Genomic DNA, 19,355 nt, shown 5'->3' with positions numbered 1-19,355 from the left:
ACACAGAAGCTGCTCAGACAGTCACATAACCAAACCCCTGTAATCACAATTGCCCGATGTAGCAGAGTTTAGGCAGCGCTGTAGCACACCTCTATAGGCTCTCCATATGCAAACATGTACATACAGCTGGGTATCCTGTGCATATGCAGCGATGTAGCAGAGCCGAGACGCGGGAGCAGGCTGATTGAACTGTGGCAAATATCTGCAACATCCGTTCAGCCGTTTCCAACACAGAAGCTGCTCAGACACTGACATAAGAACACCCCTATAATCCAAATGGCCAGATGTAGCAGAGCTTAGGCAGCGCTGTAGCACCGCTGAGTACGCTCTCCATATGTAGAGATGTACATACAACTGAGTATGCTGCGTATATGCAGCGATGTAGCAGAGCCGAGACGCGGGAGCAGGCAATTGGCTAAATATAAGCGGCTCAGCGCCAACACCAACCCACAGTCGAAGTCGCGGGCAGATGATAGTATATTATATTTGGAGGGCGCAGAATTCCTACTTTGGAATCCATATTCTCCTACATTTTCATCTGGTTGTGTGCCTGTAGACTTATCATATTTTTTTCGTCTCTAGTCACCCTCTGTACGAGGCCCATGTGCACAGAGTATTGTACAGATATATAATAGGGCACCCATAGAAATCTCAGTCCATGCTATACCTCCACTTTTATATAGAGGTTTTTTCACTATAAATCAGTAAGAAGATAACCAGTTTGTCATCCCGTCACATATCTTCTCCTACAATCATTGCTTCTACCCAGGAATATGGCGTCATACGGAGACAGCGCCGTACTGCAGAGCGGCAGGGAGAGATTCCGCATGTTGTGCTACAGGCTCTTTGCATGAGGCCTAGAGATTAGAAATTTCATCCTCTTCTCACTTTCCACAAATTTCTGACGTCTGGAGAACCTGTTGCAGATCCCAAAATAATCTAAGTGTGAAAAGTAATGGTTCTTACCTAGAATGATTCCATTGGGAGCAGCCGGGGTCTGCCAAATGAGGCGCACAGAGGTTGTTCTCACCTCAGGAAACAGAATTCCCACCGGGGGACCTGGAACTGAAAACCGGCAGAAACATGAAGCAGCGAAACATCTGGTGGTGTTCGCTTCATACAGAGTTCACTCAACTTACAACCGTATCCTGCAGAAGATACATGACATCTGGAGAGCTAAGAGAAAGTCTGCACTACTGTATGTATACTGCAGGTATACAGTATATAGCCCAGAACGCAAATAATGCCACCATCTCATATACAGTCCATGCATTTATACGGCCCCATGCACAAAGGTGAATGCAGACTGGAAAATCTGGTCTGTACGTCAACCGGATATCCTGGGCCAAACCGAATCAGGAGACTGGGCGATCTATGATGCTATGATGTGGGATTACTTCTCCGATCGGCGCAATTCTATAGGACACGGCCTTACTTACCATCATCCAGGGTCCGCTCCAGTATGGCCGGTGTGCTCGGCACTCCATCCCCTATTCTGGTGAAAGCCAAGACCTGGATTTCGTAAAGAACGTATTTCCCCAGGTTGGTAAGCTGGACACTTCGCGAGGCATTACCTTCCACCAGCCAGAAACGAGGAGGATTGTCTGAATCTTTCTCCTTGTAGAGAATCTGTATAAAAGAAGGGAAAAAGGAACAAAAATAAGCAAAAAGAATCCTCTACTACCAGGACTTCAGACCCCACAATGACCCCGTGTTCCTAGGCCGCTGCTTATCAAACCATATCAATGATAAGGTACGTTATTTGATAGTGTAATGATCCCACACAACACCTGTATGAAGATTTCGCAGCGCACACGATCACTGTGACCCCTTATCTGTACCAAGAGGTCAAAGTTATTGGTCACCAGCAGTTCAGTCCCATTGAAATGAATGGGCTGAGCCGCAACGTTATGTACAGTGCTGTGCTTGGTGTTCAGTGAAGAGCCATCATGCTCACCTGAATGCCGTGGCCTCTTCAATCCTCTTACTGGTGGGTTCCTGGGTGTTGGATATGTATACTAATATATGGGTCCTCACCTTGTAACCCAGGATGAGTCCGTTCCGATCCGGTTCTGGGATTTCGCTCCAGCGAACCAAGATGCTGCTTGAGGTTGTGGCCAGAGCAGAGATATTGCTGGGCCCAGAGGATGGAACTGAGGACAAGAAGCAGCCATACAATTACATGGATATGTCACTATGGTAATTAACATATCTGCATTTCATTTATTCTATTATAAACATATATATATTTATTAGCATTTTTCCACAACTTTGTCTGCAGGTAGTAGTTGGTGACGAACCGCCTCCACCCGCGTGTCGGCTCCCCCAACCCACCTCTTGCGTGCACCCTCCAACCACCCTCTGGTGTGCACCCACCTCCTGGATGGCCCCACTCCCCCCCAAAACCGCTGTCCTGTGTCCCACCTCCTGCTTGCTCCCCACCCCAATTCCTAAACTCCTCTCCCGCGCGGCCCGGTGTACCCCCAAACCCCTCCCCCATGCCCCCCCTTCCGCACGGCGCCCCGGGCCTCCCAAACATCTCTCCCGTGGCCCCGTCCTCCCACACATGCCCCCCAAACGTCTTTCCCGCAGGCCTCTCCCCATACCCCTTTCCTGCCCCCCCCCCAAACTCACCTTGTGTGGTCCCTCCTCCTGCGCGCACCCCCATGGTCCTCTCCCGCGACCCCGCAGGCTCCTCTCAGGCCCCCTAAACTCCTTTCCTGTGCCCCCTCCTCCATCGCGCCTCCAGGCTCCCCCCGCCTTCGAACGCTAGGTTCCCCCGGGGTACTCACACATGTAACACACCTGGACGCACATGTCATGCCCTGCACAGCAAGACAGCATGTTTGCGACTTTCTGGAGTGTGTAGTCGCCGCCATTTTCTCCCGCTTGCAGACTATGCCGCGAACGTAGCGGAGCGCGGCTGAAGGACCTGGGATGATGTCATTTCGGGTCCTTTAGCATCGCGTGGACACTAATTCGGCGTTAGCAGCATTTCGCGGCATAAGACTCAGCCTATGTTTCATTCTAGGGGCCAATCTAGGTATGTGCCAAACCTGAGCCAAATCCGTGCAGCTGTTTTTTCGTGATTGAGGAACAAACATCCAAACACACAAACCCACAAACTTATAATATTAGTGGGATTGTTATGGTGTCAGACACACACAGTTCAGGAGACTTCTCCAAAGACCAGCAACACATCCATAGTGTATACATAAACAGTGGTATATGAGGTGTATATATGAGGATACTCCTAGTGTGTACCCCTGCTATATAGTCCACATACATTGCCTTATGTCTGTATAAGTCAGGCCTGATCACAGACTCTAATATGGCTACTTACCCGACTCTCTGGTCCTCGCCACCACCGCGGGACTCCACGGCCCAGACCCAATAGTGTTAAAAGCAACAACTTGCACCGAATATTCCGTCCACTCTTCCAAATCCTCAATGGTGTACTCCCTCTCGATGCGGTCATGAATGACGTGGGTGGAGAACTTCCCTTTCCCATCGGTCCTCACGTATCGGATCCTGTAGCCCACAGATTCTGGGTTACCGTTGTACGCCATCTCTGGTAAAGGCTGCAGGAAGTAAAGTGTGGTGAGAAGATGGGAGGCGATACCTTGTGTCCACGTAACCAATCACTTGGCTCCACACTTACCACCCAGCGCACCCACAGACTGGTCTGACTGGCCGTACGGAGGGTCACATTGGCTGGAAACATGTCTGGAGGAGCCTGCAATGTCTGTATCCTTCTGGAAGCTAGACTGGGTGGACTGGTGCCCACGATGTTCACCTGGCGCATGCGGAAACTAAAGACAAATAGAATTTCTTATGTATACGAGCCCCATAAGAATCTCTCCTCTTAGATGGCCACCAAGACCTGGCTTACCTATAAAAGGTGAAAGGATTCAGCCCTGGCACCACCATGGAGCGGGCATTGGGCTCATTGGCCAGCTGGTGGATGAGAACCCAGTCTTCAGATTCTCCTTGTGTTCCAACCTTAGACAGAAGTCAGAGGTTACTTAAAGAAGCCACAAAGTATTCACTGTATTAAGGTTTGCGCCCAGTTTCCTTACCAGGGCTTCCACCTGCCACCTGGAGATGGACGTCTTCCCGTCGTAACCCGGTCTGAACTGCAGTGTGACAGAGCGAGGCCCGATGTTGGTGATGGCGATATTGGTTGGAGCTCCCGGCAGTTCTGTGGGACGACAACATACAGCACATCAACCTCTACGTCTTGGCACAAGGGTTTGCAAGACGTACTATACAGTTTTTACTCTTGGCCTTGTAAGACACTACCGCAACATGGAGTCCAGCCTCAACCTAGAACTGTCAGGATGGGATCATCCACGTGAGATTTGGGCCAGGGCTGTACATTGACTCGGCCAAGATCTTAAGAAAGTAGATGTGGTTATGTTGTGACTTTGTCCTTTGCCATGATTGTGCCACATTCATGGCTACTTGTGAGACACGACGCAACATTAATCGCTACACTGTGATCTTTACCTTGCCTTGGTCGACATCGCCATGAAAGAAAACAACCAATCACAGCGCAGCTTTCATTCCGCATTCTGCTCTTGAAAAGTGAAAGTTGTGCGGGGATCATCTTACCATTCACTGACAGCTTGCAGATTTTTTAAAGAAGACCTTTCGCCACCTTCACCTCTTTGCATCCTTCGATAAGTGTTGCTGCACTGATTCCAGAGCCATTGGAATTTTTTCTGTAGCCCCCACCATTCCTGAGCAATGGGTGACGTTAATTTCAGCACCCAGTATGCAAACAAGGCTCTCTACTGTCTGGTCCTGAGCTTGGACGGGTGGTCTAGGACCGCCCACCTGACAGTAGGGAACCTAATTAGCATATCTGATGCTGAAATTAACAATGCTGATTGCTCAGAAGGGCTAGGGACTAGAAAAACAATCCAAGTGTGGAAGGCTGTGCAGACGGTGAAGGGTCCTTAGGACTTTCTACTACACTTTTGACCATATATGTTCCTATAAAATCGACATTTTGCATCGTTTTTGACTCCTGAGTGACCGCGGCCCCTGGGATTCTTTTAATAAGCCCCGTACTAATCCGTGTCATCAGGCAGTGCTTGCCCAAAATTAATTACTATTATTGTCTGGGCGATCCTGGCCGGCATGGGAGCGATGGCGAGGTGAGGCGCTGCCGCAGAGCTGATGACAGATTAGTCTTTTGTAATAGAGAACAATTATACTATCAAGTACCTCAGCTAATGGAAAATCGCACAAAAAGCAAAGTCACTGTGACAATGTCAGCGCCGAGTGGCGGGAACAAGACATAAAGCCTTTCTAGTAACTCCGTCACCATACCAACCTGGCGGCACTCCGGATGAGATGGTGGAGGAGGCCACTGCTCCTTGACCCTTGGAGGTCATGCCGGCCACCTGGATGGTATAGGTGGTGAGCGACGTCAGGCCCGTGACCCGATACTCCAGGGTGAGGTTGGGCAGATAGTGAGTCACTCTGGTGTTGGTTTGGTTAAATTCCTCCCAGGAGATCTTGTATCCTGCAAAACACAAGTGACACAAAGATGGCCGCACGTGAAGATGGTAACGCCCAGCAGAGCTTTGCCCCCTGACCATGAACATGATAGGGCTCCTAAAATGTCCCCTTCTACTTGTGGCAAAATCTGACAAGCAGAACATCAGGTAGCCTGCAGGTAAGTGACACCGGCATTCAGTATAAAACACAAAAAACCCAGAACCCTTATAAGTAATCACCATATAATAATCTTACATATAGCGGTAGTTTTACTGCACTCTATGGTGAGTAGATGTTTAAGGCCCTTTTATGTAGGCACTATACTGTATGGCGGTATTATTTATATACTATATGGTGATATTCTATAGACACACACTGTATACAGCTATTATTTAGGCACTGTACTATATGGCGGTATTATTTATATACTATATGGTGATATGCTATAGACACATACAATGTATACAGCTATTATTTAGGCACTATACTGTATGGTAGTATTATTTATATACTATATGGTAATATTCTATAGACACATACACTGTATACAGCTATTATTTAGGCACTATACTGTATGGTGGTATTATTTATACACTATATGGTGATATTCTATAGACACACACTGTATACAGCTATTATTTAGGCACTATTCTGTATGGTAGTATTATTGATATACTATATGGTGATATTCTATAGACACATACACTGTACTCAGCTGTTATGTAGGCACTATACTATATGGTGATATTACTGTATTTATACACTATATGGTGATATTCTATAGACACATACACTGTATACAGCTATTGTTTAGGCACTATACTGTATGGTAGTATTATTTCTATACTATATGGTGATATTCTATATACACGCACTGTACTCAGCTGTTATGTAGGCACTAGACTGTATGGCGGTATTATTTCTATACTATACTATACTATATGGTGATATTCTATAGACACACACTGTACACAGCTGTTATTTAGGCACTGTACTGTATGGTGGTATTACTTATACACTATATGGTAATATTCTATAGACACACACTGTACACAGCTGTTATTTAGGCACTGTACTGTATGGTGGTATTACTTATACACTATATGGTAATATTCTATAGACACACACTATACCCAGCTGTTATTTAGGCACTGTACTATATGACGGTATTACTTATACACTATATGGTGATATTCTATAGACACACACTGTACACAGCTGTTATTTAGGCACTATACTATATGGCGGTATTATTTATACACTATATGGTAGTATTCTATAGACACACACTGTACACAGCTGTTATTTAGGCACTGTACTGTATGGCGGTATTACTTATACACTATATGGTAGTATTCTATAGACACACACCGTGCTCAGCTGTTATTTAGGCACTGTACTGTATGGCGGTATTACTTATACACTATATGGTGATATTCTATAGACACACACTGTACACAGCTGTTATTTAGGCACTATACTATATGGCGGTATTATTTATACACTATATGGTAGTATTCTATAGACACACACTGTACACAGCTGTTATTTAGGCACTGTATACTGTATAGTGCTATTATTTATATACTATATGGTGATATTTTATAGACACACACACTGTACACAGCTGTTATTTAGGCACTGTACTATATGGCGGTATTATTTATATACTATATGGTGATATTTTATAGACACATACACTGTATACAGCTATTATTTAGGCACTGTACTATATGGCGGTATTACTTATACACTATATGGTCATATTCTATAGACACACACTGTACCCAGCTGTTATTTAGGCACTGTACTGTATGGCGGTATTATTTATACACTATATGGTGATATTCTATAGACACATACACCGTGCTCAGCTGTTATTTAGGCACTATACTATATGGCGGTATTACTTATACACTCCCTAATATCTGTCCTTCACAATACTTTGCTGTGGGCCTGCAGACATCCTTGCTCTGGTCCTGAATTAGAACATGCTAATATTATACGCTTGGCTGAGAAAGTGGGCGCACGCTGGTGATTTATGAACTCCGTTTGCGGCATGCCAGTCTCAGCAGACGGTTATTACAGTCTGTGGATTTATTCGCACCTAGCGCTCTACGTCTCGCTGATTACAATCATTATACATTGCTTGTTTGCTTGTCGTACAGAAACATTTTTAGAAATGCTCCTCTATATAATTCATGTATTCTGGGACACTTTGTTGCAGTGTTCTCTGGTGTCAGATTGATGGGAGATGAAATGCAGGAAATTCATTACTAGCCCCACCGGGCTGCCAGTCCAGTGTCCAGCGGCCACAATAGGGGGTCAGGTATATTGCTTATACAGGCGCAGTATATTCTGCAGAGCCGCGGGTTTCTGACCTGAACATTTGTCAAAGCCGAAGTGACATTTCCAGCTTTATCTTCACCTTTTTTTTTATCTTCTGAATTGGATTTTGTCATATTACTCTGGAATAAATCACCTTACCATACAGCTTAGATGTTACATACCCTTGAACATTGTCATCTGCAGCTGTGGGCGGACTACAATAACCAGCAGAGGAATAGCTCAAAGCTCTTAGAGCCTGGCGTATTGGTGGACCTGGGCTACAATTACATCTGCACCAGGGTCTCCATTGTCCTGATCCGCTGGAAGACCAGAGCAACGGAGGCACAGAGCACTAAAAAGCGGAACAGAAGCCACCAGACCTCATTGAGTTTAGTGGGCTCCGTCAGCGGCCTGTTGTATTGGATGTAAAAGTCACTCAGATGGACGCTTAAAGGGATTCTACCATTGTCAATCACACATAAGAATAGCCTTAAGAAAGTCTATTCTTGTCCTACCTTTAGATGTCTTCTTCGCGCCGCCGTTCAGTAGAAATCCCAGTTTTCATCGGTATGCAAATGAGTTCTCTCACAGCACTGGGGGCGGTCCTCAACACTCAAACAGCACTGGAGGCGTCCCCAATGCTGCGAGAGAACTCTCCAGCACCGCCTCCATATTCTTCAAAAACGGGGTCTTCACGCGTCTTCTTCCAGCGCTGGCTTCAAGGCAAAGCCAACTGTGCATGCCCACAGGCCACAAGAAAATGGCTGCTTACTTACTGTGTACGCGGCCATTTTTCTTGTGGCCGGCGGGCATGTGCAGTTGGTTTGCCCTAGAAGTTTGACGCCAGCGCCAGAAGAAGACGCGAGAGAGAAGATGGAGGTGGCGCTGGAGAGATCTCTCGCAGCATTGGGGACGCCCCCAGTGCTGTTTGAGCGCTGGGAACCGCCCCCAGTGCTGCGAGAGAACTCATTTGCATACCGACGAAAACCGGGATTTCTACCGAACGGCGGCTCGGAGAAGACATCTAAAGGTAGGAGAAGAATAGACTTTCTTTAGGCCATTCCTACGTGTGATCAACAAAAAATTTGATCTTTATGGTACAATCCCTTTAAATGAATCGCCAATGTGACTGGAACCTTATTAGGCGAAATCCACCAGAAGCAAGGCGCCTTTACCCTAGATGAAGAATCTGCGTCCCATTGAAATGAATTGATGGAATTTGGAGCTGATTTTGTGGCAGAATCTGAAAATTTAGAGGAATGAGCCAAGTCCGTGGGAAGTCTCGCGGATGAATTAACCACAGAATCCGCGGCAAGATCAAGCAGGACGCTTCTGATTCTCAGAGATCGGTGCAGGACACTGAAAGAATCTGCCTCGGATTCTGTGGTGTCCACCAATCCCATTTACCAGGGGTTGGGCTCATCAGCGACCGAAAGCCGGGCCAAGAATTTAAAGGAACCTGAAGAGGACGTCTGCCTCATCACCTCTTCATTTTCCGATGGGCCCTAGGAGGTCTCTTCCCAATATAAGGAGCTCAGCAATCTGGTACAGATTTTGCAATGGGGCCCAGGAGCTTCGTGTGACATCTGTCGGCCTCCCCACGTCATAGAACTTACCAGTGAGGATCCCGTTCTTTTCGGTGGGCTCCTGCCAGGTCACTCTTAGGGATGTGTCCAGGATGTCATCAAAGCTTAGACTGCCCACAGGTCCAGGGACTGGAATGACATAAAGGAGAGGGAATTTAGGATCTATTACATCTGCAAAACCATCGCCAGACCCCCCATTTACAAGAGTGGTCACTGATACGTGTCTATGTCTGTGGTGCCAATAGTTTCTATAGGCAAAGAGAGCAATTTTTCACTGTATGTTTGTCCCATGTCACCCATTGAATTTAGGTCGCCCTGCATCTTATATCTGTTGCACCACGTCCGTACCATCCTCGTGTGTCCAGACAAGCTGTGGAGGGCTGCGGGGCCCATCTCCTGGGGTGGTGAAGCACAGAACGGAGGTCAGGTAGCTGTGATACTTCTGTAAGCCAGTGACGAAGCCGACATGGGTGCTGTCCTGGAAGTTGGGTCTGACCGTGACCACCATTAGATCGTCTGCTCTCACTGGGTCCCAGGCCATCAGCTGTGGGGGAGAAATTCTTAGGTCAGATGTATACGGCACAATACATTGTCACTTTGTAAAGGTGTTATCCTGGGGTGGCCAGGGTGGGTGCAAACATGCTGACCTCTCCCCTTTTCCCTCCTGCTTTGTATCCCCATCCTATTACTCGGTATTTCTGATGGAAGGGTTAATATAGATCGGGATTATCCCTAATATTAATCTCTACTTAGTACTCCGAGTGCACAAGGGTGAAGTCCATATTAAGATTGTTTGTGGAACAACAAAGTTGCAAATGATAAACACATTGTGAAAAATCTGTAACAAATTCAGCAGCCCTGAGCAGGCGATTTCCAGCAGATGCTCGTGCAGGCGCAGTCGCTGACGCGTGTCGAGCCGCGTGGCTCTTGATTCTTTGGTTACATGAAGACTCTTCATAATGAATCCACAAAGAGCTGGTCACAGACGTTCTGGATCTCTTCATCTTCTGTACAACATCTTCCTTATTGAGAAGCCTTTGCCGGCCACTTAAGAGCACAATCCTGGATTGTCTCCTCCTCCTCGGCCCGCTCCTCCAGCTGTCACTGACAGCGGGGCCTCTCCTTACACAACCCCAAACTGCTATCACTTACCTTAATAAAATTGCAGTCTAAGGCTCCGTTCCCACGGAGTATCGCGCCGCTCATTCTGACACGTAAACATGTGTCAGAGTCAGCGCTTCTAAACAGATGCCATTGACTTCATGCAAGATTGTGCTATTTTTTTCTGCAACCTGCTGCGATCTTTGGCAGATTCGGGGCAGATTCCTAGATGTGAACATACCCTTAGGCTCAGTTCACATCTGTGTTGGAGTCTGCCTAAAATCGGCGGAGAGAAAAGTCCTGCACGGTATAAAACCGGTGGACATCCTGCTTTTTTTGTGGACGGGTTCTCCGTCATTCAGGTCCCCTATTAGAGGGGCCATTGTGCTGTCATTGTTGTGGGACCAACTGTTGATGCTATGGGGTCATGGTGGCTGCCACTGCTATGGGGACCCCTGTGGCTATCACTATTATGGGGTCACTGTTAAGGGGACGTGATGGCCGTCACTATCATGGGGACCCCTGTAGCTATCACTATTATAGGGTCACTGTTAAGGGGACGTGATGGCCATCACTATCATGGGGACCCCTGTGGCTATCACTATTATGGGGTCACGGTGGCTGCCATTGTTATAGGGACCCCTGTGGCTATCTCTATTATGGGGTCACTGTTAAGGAGATGTGATGGCCGTCACTATCATGGGAACCCTGTGGCTATCACTATTATGGGGTCACGGTGGCTGCCATTGTTATAGGGACCCCTGTGGCTATCTCTATTATGGGGTCACTGCGGCTGCCACTGTTATGCGGACCCCTGTGGCTATCTCTATTATGGGGTCACTGTTAAGGAGATGTGATGGCCGTCACTATCATGGGAACCCTGTGGCTATCACTGTTATAGGGACACCATGGCCATCACTATTATAGGACACTTGTGTCCGTCATTGTTATGGGGACATCACTGGGATTTGGCTCACACTTTTGGGAACCTTATGACACAGCGAGACATATTCATTAAGGATCATGGCCACGGCGCCCCTTCCTTCCATACCTTTTACCTCTCACCCATGCCCACAAGTTTGCAGAACGGCCACCGAAATTCTAAACAATGCCAACAAGTTGGCGTTGATCAAAATACTTTGCTGTTGCAAAACTACAACTCCCAGCATGCAACACTTCCAGAACCGTTCACAGAGCTTGCTGGGAGTTGTAGGACAGAGAGCAATAGGGGTAACGAACAAGGACCCTGCTCCCTCCCTCCTCCCAATATCGAACGATTCCTTTACCGGGGACGGTCACAAGAAATCCGGGAAATCTGTATACTCTATATACCGAGACGTCGGCCGCTGCCGCCTGCAGGATTCTTCGCCTTCTCTCTATCGCTACTTTTTCTGGTGCTCTGCGCTATCCTCACATCACCGCCACATAATGCAGTGTTTTTGGACTGTATAAACAAAATCTGTTAAATGTTCCCGTCCCAGACAGCGGTTTATCAGAGATGTGCGTTCTGCAGGCTCGGCTGCTCCTCCTGACTCCCAGTAACAGATTAGCTGCATTAGGCGGATTGTTGAATCTTATTATTACATTACAAGGACAACTGAGTAAGTTTGGCAGGAGGCCCACGCTGCCGTCACCGCCGCCGGCCACTAGATGTCAGTGCTGTAATAAGGAATGGCCGCCCCGGCAAACCGGGGTAATGAAATGGACTCGCACTACATAAATTGTACAATTACGGAGAGACTCCTGGGCCCTGTATACAATGCAGAGTTTATTGCAGCAAGTGCAGTTCATATCTGCGTTATATATAAGGCTCATGAGTAGTACGGAGAACGCTCTCTATTGTTTCTTCACCGTTTAGGCCGCACTTGGGAAATTTCCCTCTGGAATGGGGGATAATATTAGGTGAAAACATGAATTGGACATGGATTGCGGGTCGGGTGGTCTATTAACCCTTACCGCACGGGGGCACGTACACCCAGGGTTTAGGGAAGGCTGGATTTATTCTAGTGCATTGCTATAAATAGGAGATTCTGGAAGGAGGCAACGCACCCCGCACACAGATCCATACTGTCATTATTGTATATTAGCATTGTGCTGTATTCTTCTTTACATCCTGCAAGGAACCAATACTTATCACAGCTGAGAGTTTGGTACAATTGTATCCAGTCATCCAAATCTCTCCTGCACCCCGATAGCTTGCCTGGACTGGAAACAATTGTAGCAAATCTTCAGCTGCAAATATTGGTTTAGATTGGCGGGGTCTGACATCCGTCACCCCCACCGATTGGCTGCTCTCAGCAGCGGAAGCAGACAGCTCCGTTCTGTATGTAGTGGCCAGACCAGGTACTGCACGTCCGCTCCCATTCACTTCTATAGGATCGAGGCTGCAGTGACTCAGTTCTGCCATTGGGGGTACAGAAGTAGCAGCTGCCACTGGGCCTTGAACCCTAAGGGGGCCCCGAGGGTCCCACTGCCATATAACATAGCACAAGGTAGGTACATGGAGTAGGAAACGTTCCTCCGCACCTCCCTCATCCCCCCCGATCGTCCTGTCTGATCCCTTAATGGAATCTAACCAGCAAAGCGTTGCGTGCTTGTTATCTCCTGATTTACGAGACACATAAAGCTGTAGAACCGCCAGGACTGAACAGGCCAAGAGCCGCTCATTAGACGCCGATTCTAGAATGGGATTTCCTAATCAGAAATACTAATTACAATTTAATATGGATGTTAAATATCTTCATCGCCATCGCGTCCTCGGCCAATTACATGCAGAGTCTGCATTGTACAGGATTCATGTAAATGAGTTTAATTAATGTAAATGCTGATTAATTGCAATGGGAAGTAATCACAGGGCCATTAGGCCATCCCGGCCCTCCCTGCATTGAATAACAATAATTCTAGGCTAAATGAATATAGAAATTAATTGGCATCAAAAAAGTAAGTGGAGTTTGGGGAAGTCGGCGCATCTGTCACCGCGGCTAGAGCGGCCTGCAAAGACCGAGAGGAAGATGGCCGAATTCTATGTGTTACAGGGCTTCACCCGTCTGTGCTCCGTAACATCAGATGACAGGGGACAGACTCAGAGATCTTATAGGAAATTCAAGGACCCACTGCAAAATCTGTACACAGTGTATGCAACATTCACATCTGCATTGTCAGATGTTGGGCTTGCAAGACTTTTAATTTGGGATTTCTGCAAAGGATGGACAACTGGTGCAACTTAGATGTGAACGCATTGTAGTGGTTTGCCAATATTGGATAAAGACCTTAAGGGCCCCTTAAGATTGCAGGGCCTGAGTGAATCTGCACCCTCTGCACCTCCACCCCTTGGCACCCATGTCACTCAGTGCAGGTTTGACCCATAGCCAAGGCTGTGCACTTGAGTAGGACAATCTGCAATACCCTGCACAGCCACTAGGTGGATGGTGTACAATGTAAACAAAGAAGAGGAGACAACACTAATATCAGAGAGCGGACTGTCAGCACTGCAGAGAGCCGGATCCTGTCATTCTGATATTTTAAGGAAAGGCGAATAGTTTTAAGTGGCTTGTACTGTATGTGGAAAGTGGTTTATTTCTTGTACAACAGTGCCACACTTATCCACAGGTTGTGTGTGGTATTGCAGCTAAGACTCATTTGCTATACTAGTGTTAAGCTGCAGTACCAAACACAACCCATGAACAGGTGTGGCGCTGTCTTTGGATAGAGTAGCCTTGTTTTTCTGTTCATGGATAACCCATTTAAACCTGAAACGTCCTTTAACCAAGGGACAGACACCAAAGCTTCTCTACAATGGTAATGGGGCCCCATTGCAAACTTTGCACTAGGAGCTTCAAGTTACATCTCTGGGGTGGAGAAAGGAGGACGCCGGCATTAAACAAAATGGTACCAATCTTAAAGGCGTTCTGCAAGACTTAAATATTAAGTATTGGTTATCAATATCAGATTGGTAGGAGTCCGACACCCAGCACCTCCACGATCAGCTGTGTATAGAGGCATCAGTGTCTAGCTGATCGCTGCAACCTCTTCGATGTTATACTATATACACCACTGCGCCTGGCGGTGCTCACCTGAACATTGCTGCCACTCTGAAAAGCTGATCAGTAGGGGTGCCAGGTGTTGGATCTAAAATTTATCACCTATCCAAAAGTCATGCCCTATAAAAAGCCCCTTTAAACTTAACTTTCTACAATCTGCACCACTAGGTGGCGACCGGCCAGGTACAATCTTTCCTAAAAAGCAACGTGGGCCCAAATCTCACCAAACAAACCACTCGGATGACTCTTTAGGTTGATGTCGGTGTTGGCTGTATGGAAGAACATGCTCATATATCGAGGCGTCGCCTAAACAACAATCCCTGAATATACTTCTACTCGGTGAATATGAGCAGAAGCAACTAGATAATAGGAGAAGACAATGGTGAGGAAATCCATATTTATGACCGCCGGAGCCTAGTGACAGCCAGCAGGGAATCTGCCGTCATTGCCGCTGCCCGGCTCTATTTTCAGATTGCGCCGAATTATTCCAACAATAGAAGTAAAGTCGGGGATTACTATAAAAGCCTCAGAAAGAAATGCAGATTGGTACATTTTTGGAATGAGTTGTTTCTCCTATATGGATTATAGTTGCAGGGTTTCACGACCTATAACCCTCCAGCTCATCTGACAATGGCCCCGAGGTATAATATGCATGCACTTCATCCTGGCAGCGGCCGCAATGGGGAAGTTCCAAAAAAATCCTCCATTGGTCCAAGAAAAATAATCTGAAATCCAATGGCGTAACTAGAAATGGCAGGGCCCTGTGGCGAACTTTTGACATGGCCCCCCCCACCCAACCGACGCCGAATAATCTGACCGACCCCTCAAACACACACACATTCCTGTGCGCTCTATTATGCCCCATAGTGGCCCCTGCACACAGTATAATGTCCTATAGTGGCCCCTGCACACAGTATTATCCCCATAGTGTCCCCTGCACACAGTATTATGTCCCATAGTGGCCCCTGCACACAGTATTATCCCCCATAGTGGCCCCTGCACACAGTATTATCCCCCATAGTGGCCCCTGCACACAGTATTATCCCCCATAGTGGCCCCTGCACACAGTATTATCCCTCATAGTGGCCCCTGCACACAGTATTATCCCCCATAGTGGCCCCTGCACACAGTATTATCCCCCATAGTGGCCCCTGCACACAGTATTATACCCCATAGTGGCCCCTGCACACAGTATTATGTCCCATAGTGGCCCCTGCACACAGTATTATGTCCCATAGTGGTCCCTGCACACAGTATTATCCCCCATAGTGGTCCCTGCACACAGTATTACGCCCCATAGTGGCCCCTGCACACAGTATTATGTCCCATAGTGGCCCCTGCACACAGTATTATCCCCCATAATGGCCCCTGCACACAGTATTATCCCCCATAGTGGCCCCTGCACACAGTATTACGCCCCATAGTGGCCCCCACACTTAATATCACGCCCCATAGTGGCCCCTGCACACAGTATTATGCCAAATAATGAACACCCATGAACAATTATTACACTCTGGGGTCATTTCATGCCCCAGAGTATAATAATTGGAGACGGGGGGGGGGGGAACCAACATAAAAAAACAGTCACTCACCTATCTCCGGCTCTGCTGCAGTTCTTGGTGGTGTCGGCCATCTTCAATGACGTCCGGGAGGTCACATGACCTGGGACGCAGGTCACTATCATGTGATGTCATGAACGTCACACAACTAGGCCCGAAGCCTGTCTGGAGCCCGGAGAGGTAGGTAACACTATTTGTTATGTTCCCTTACCTCTCCCAGACCTCCGATCATTATACTCAGGGGTCTGAAAAGACCCCTGAGTATAATAATAGTGTTTGTGGGGTCCGAAGCTTCACTTACCGATCCCAGCCCCTGCCAGGATCGGTAAGTAAATAGGGCCCGTTCCCGCCTGGAGTAACACCAACCAGTAACGGCCTATTAAGAAAAGAAATAAAATGCAGCAGTAGTGGCTCTCGCCGGGCCCCTAATGTCCCGGGCTCTGTGGCAGCCGCTACCCCGGTAGTTACGCCCCTACTGAAATCCCATTATAAAAAAATAAACACTTTTTTGGAAATTATACTATAGACACAGTACCTTGTAACCCTGGTTGATCCCATTGACAAATTGCGGGCTCGGTGGGCTCCAGGTGACCCGGATTGCGGTGGAGTTCACGGCTTCTGCTTTGACGTTTCCAGGGGCCACGGTCGGTACTAAAAATATAGATATAGGATTACTCTACGAACGTCTCAAGAAACTTGACTTGCATTAAATATTATATGACAGGTTTTCCATAGTCGTGCTACAGTCCAGGCCGACTCACCTCCCTGCAGGGTCCACTCCGTCACTTTAGGACTGAACACCCCCAGTCCGGCGCTATTAAAAGCAGCGACCTCGATCTCGTAATTGGTCCAGATAATGAGGTCCTCCAGGAGCAGGCTGGTGATGTCTGGGTTGGACAGGTTTCTATACTGGTAGTCTACAGGTAAGCCGGACAGACAGTATCTGCGGAGAGACAACGGTGACACGTCTCAATGTGGGATACCTTACTACGGACACTATATGAACATATATATTAGCTCCTCGCTAATCTCGTCTCCTGCACCGTATACCATTCTCTCTGGCGTTATCTCGCTAAGCCGATCCGCTCGATTCCTTCAGGCTGTCATTTGTATGGAAGATGTTCTGAAAAATAGGTCTTTGGATGTAATGACACTCAGTAGGTGACGGCAGATAAGGCTGGCAATATACTGCACTGTAAGGTAAACCTGCCATGGCGGAGGTATAGGGGACACGCAGAGAATTGAGGAATTACTAGGGCCGGATCGTTCTTGGGCTTGATGACATTGTGTTCATTGGCCATATGGTATAACACCGAGCATAGCCCTTATGATATGTACAGCACGGTTATTGGTAGTCACTTGAACATTGTGGCTTCTTCAACCAGCTGATCGGTGGGAGTCCCAGGTGTCAGACCTTCACCAATCACATATGGAGGACCTACCTTTTGTCATAAATAGAAACGTCCTGGAAAACCCCTTTAATACAAGTATGCATATAGCAAGTGCACACAGTACATGGACAGCCCGCTGAAATCAAAACTGTGCAATGTTTTATTTTCCCCTATGGTGGCGCTGCAGGGATAACAATTCACGGTGGTCTGAGCAACAGGAAATAATCAGTCCTGTAGGAATGTAACAGAGAATACACCGTAGTGTGGCGAATGGCCAAAGAGTTGGGCTTTGGCTAAGGTTAATGATCTTTGGGTCATGCTGCAGCTAGAGCAGAGGGGAGAGGCTCCTGCTGCAGCCAGAGCAGAGGGGAGAGGCTCCGGCTGCAGCCAGAGCAGAGGGGAGAGGCTCCTGCTGTGGCCAGTTCAGAGGGGAGAGACTCCTGATGCAGCCAGAGCAGAGGGGAGAGGCTCCTGCTGCAGCCAGAGCAGAAGGGAGAGGCTCCTGCTGCAGCCAGAGCAGAGGGGAGAGGCTCCTGCTGCAGCCAGCTGTCTTAACAAGCAGCTGGGGTGTGGGTGTGACATGGCAGGACAGAATCCCATTTTGTATTGACTTTTCAATGACATCTATTCTTCTTTTGTGCTTAAGACTTTTCAATGACATATCTGTGTCCTTTTCGGCGTCCTGCGTCTTAGTGTTTACGTGTGATCCTTTGTTTCTACATCTTGTGTTCCGCTCACCACTTGCAATAATCTTCACACCTCCATCTTTCATTAGCTTTCTGCTTTTCCCTTCTCTCACAGACCTCACTAAACCTACCTCATAAGACCTCTTCATCCCTCTCCCCTCCTCACTAATCCCTACTTGCCGCCGCTGTACCCCGCTCCCTCTAATACCCTTCAGGTCTCCAGGCAAATTGCTCCTCTCTTACGATTCCTGTTTTACATACAATCCTGCTGTACTGACGCCATCTAATCTAGGTGTGAAGCAAGACGTTGACCTGTAAGTGTGACATTATACATATTCATCAGGACATGCGACTAGCGATATGGAGGCAGGGTCTCGTGTGATGTTATATGAAGGTTATAGATACAGAGAGCAGCTCATATAGGTATAACATTATTCTAATTCTAACCCTAAAACGTAAAGAAAGGGACAGAGCCCAGAGCAATGGCCTGACTATGGTGACTGGACACCACTTTACGGCTTACACCGCTCTCACGCACTTGCACACCATCAACTTGGTGACGGCTGGGCAAGGACAATGGCCCATAGGTGCAATACTCTGCAGCAGCCGTGATATATGCCTTTTTCCCTGAAATGGTGCAATTGGCATAAGTCTCTCATTCCCCTCGTGACTTTACGGAGGGGAATATCAGATTGGTGCGTGCTGAGCAGTGGAGGTACTGGGTGTCGGACCCCAGGCAGATCTGATATCTTTTCCCCATTTAATCGAATAATAATAGGCTGCCATTCCATACATGGCACATGAAACAGAGTGGCGCTCTTCTTCTGGGTCTCTTATTGTAATCCTGAACAATCCCTTTAAAGGGATTCTATCATTAAAATCACATTTTTTTCGATCACATGTAGGAATAGCCTTAAGAAAGGCTACTTCTCCTACCTTTAGATGTCTTCTCTGCGCCACCGTTCGGTAGAAATCCCGTTTTTTGTCGGTATGCAAATGAGTTCTCTCACAGCACTGAGGGCGGTCCCCAGCGCTCAAACAGCACTGGGGGTGTCCCCAATGCTGTGAGAGAACTCTCCAGCGCCGCCTCCATCTTCTTCAGGAACGGCCTCTCTGCGCATCTTCTTCCGGAGCTGGGTTCAAACTTCTACTTCAT

At 47.5% G+C, this 19,355-nt stretch overlaps 1 protein-coding gene across 3 annotated transcripts in view; it reads right to left on the bottom strand.

The window, feature by feature from the left end:
• Positions 1-19,355, bottom strand: part of SDK2 (sidekick cell adhesion molecule 2) — a 495,641-nt gene that overhangs the window by 32,585 nt on the left and 443,701 nt on the right. For all 3 annotated transcript variants that reach the window (XM_075279361.1, XM_075279362.1, XM_075279363.1), the window contains 12 exons: positions 16,884-17,065; positions 16,658-16,773; positions 9,771-9,966; positions 9,453-9,551; positions 5,342-5,533; positions 4,080-4,201; positions 3,893-4,002; positions 3,662-3,812; positions 3,344-3,581; positions 2,038-2,153; positions 1,440-1,629; positions 967-1,065 (listed from right to left, as the gene is read on the bottom strand). In XM_075279361.1, coding sequence (XP_075135462.1) covers positions 967-1,065; positions 1,440-1,629; positions 2,038-2,153; positions 3,344-3,581; positions 3,662-3,812; positions 3,893-4,002; positions 4,080-4,201; positions 5,342-5,533; positions 9,453-9,551; positions 9,771-9,966; positions 16,658-16,773; positions 16,884-17,065 — 1,811 coding nt within the window. The remainder of the gene's footprint in view (positions 1-966; positions 1,066-1,439; positions 1,630-2,037; positions 2,154-3,343; positions 3,582-3,661; positions 3,813-3,892; positions 4,003-4,079; positions 4,202-5,341; positions 5,534-9,452; positions 9,552-9,770; positions 9,967-16,657; positions 16,774-16,883; positions 17,066-19,355) is intronic.

The sequence above is a fragment of the Leptodactylus fuscus genome, chromosome 6 (genome assembly GCF_031893055.1).
Source record: "Leptodactylus fuscus isolate aLepFus1 chromosome 6, aLepFus1.hap2, whole genome shotgun sequence".
Classification (NCBI taxonomy): Eukaryota; Metazoa; Chordata; class Amphibia; order Anura; family Leptodactylidae; genus Leptodactylus; species Leptodactylus fuscus.
This window is presented reverse-complemented; position numbering and strand designations above follow the sequence as displayed.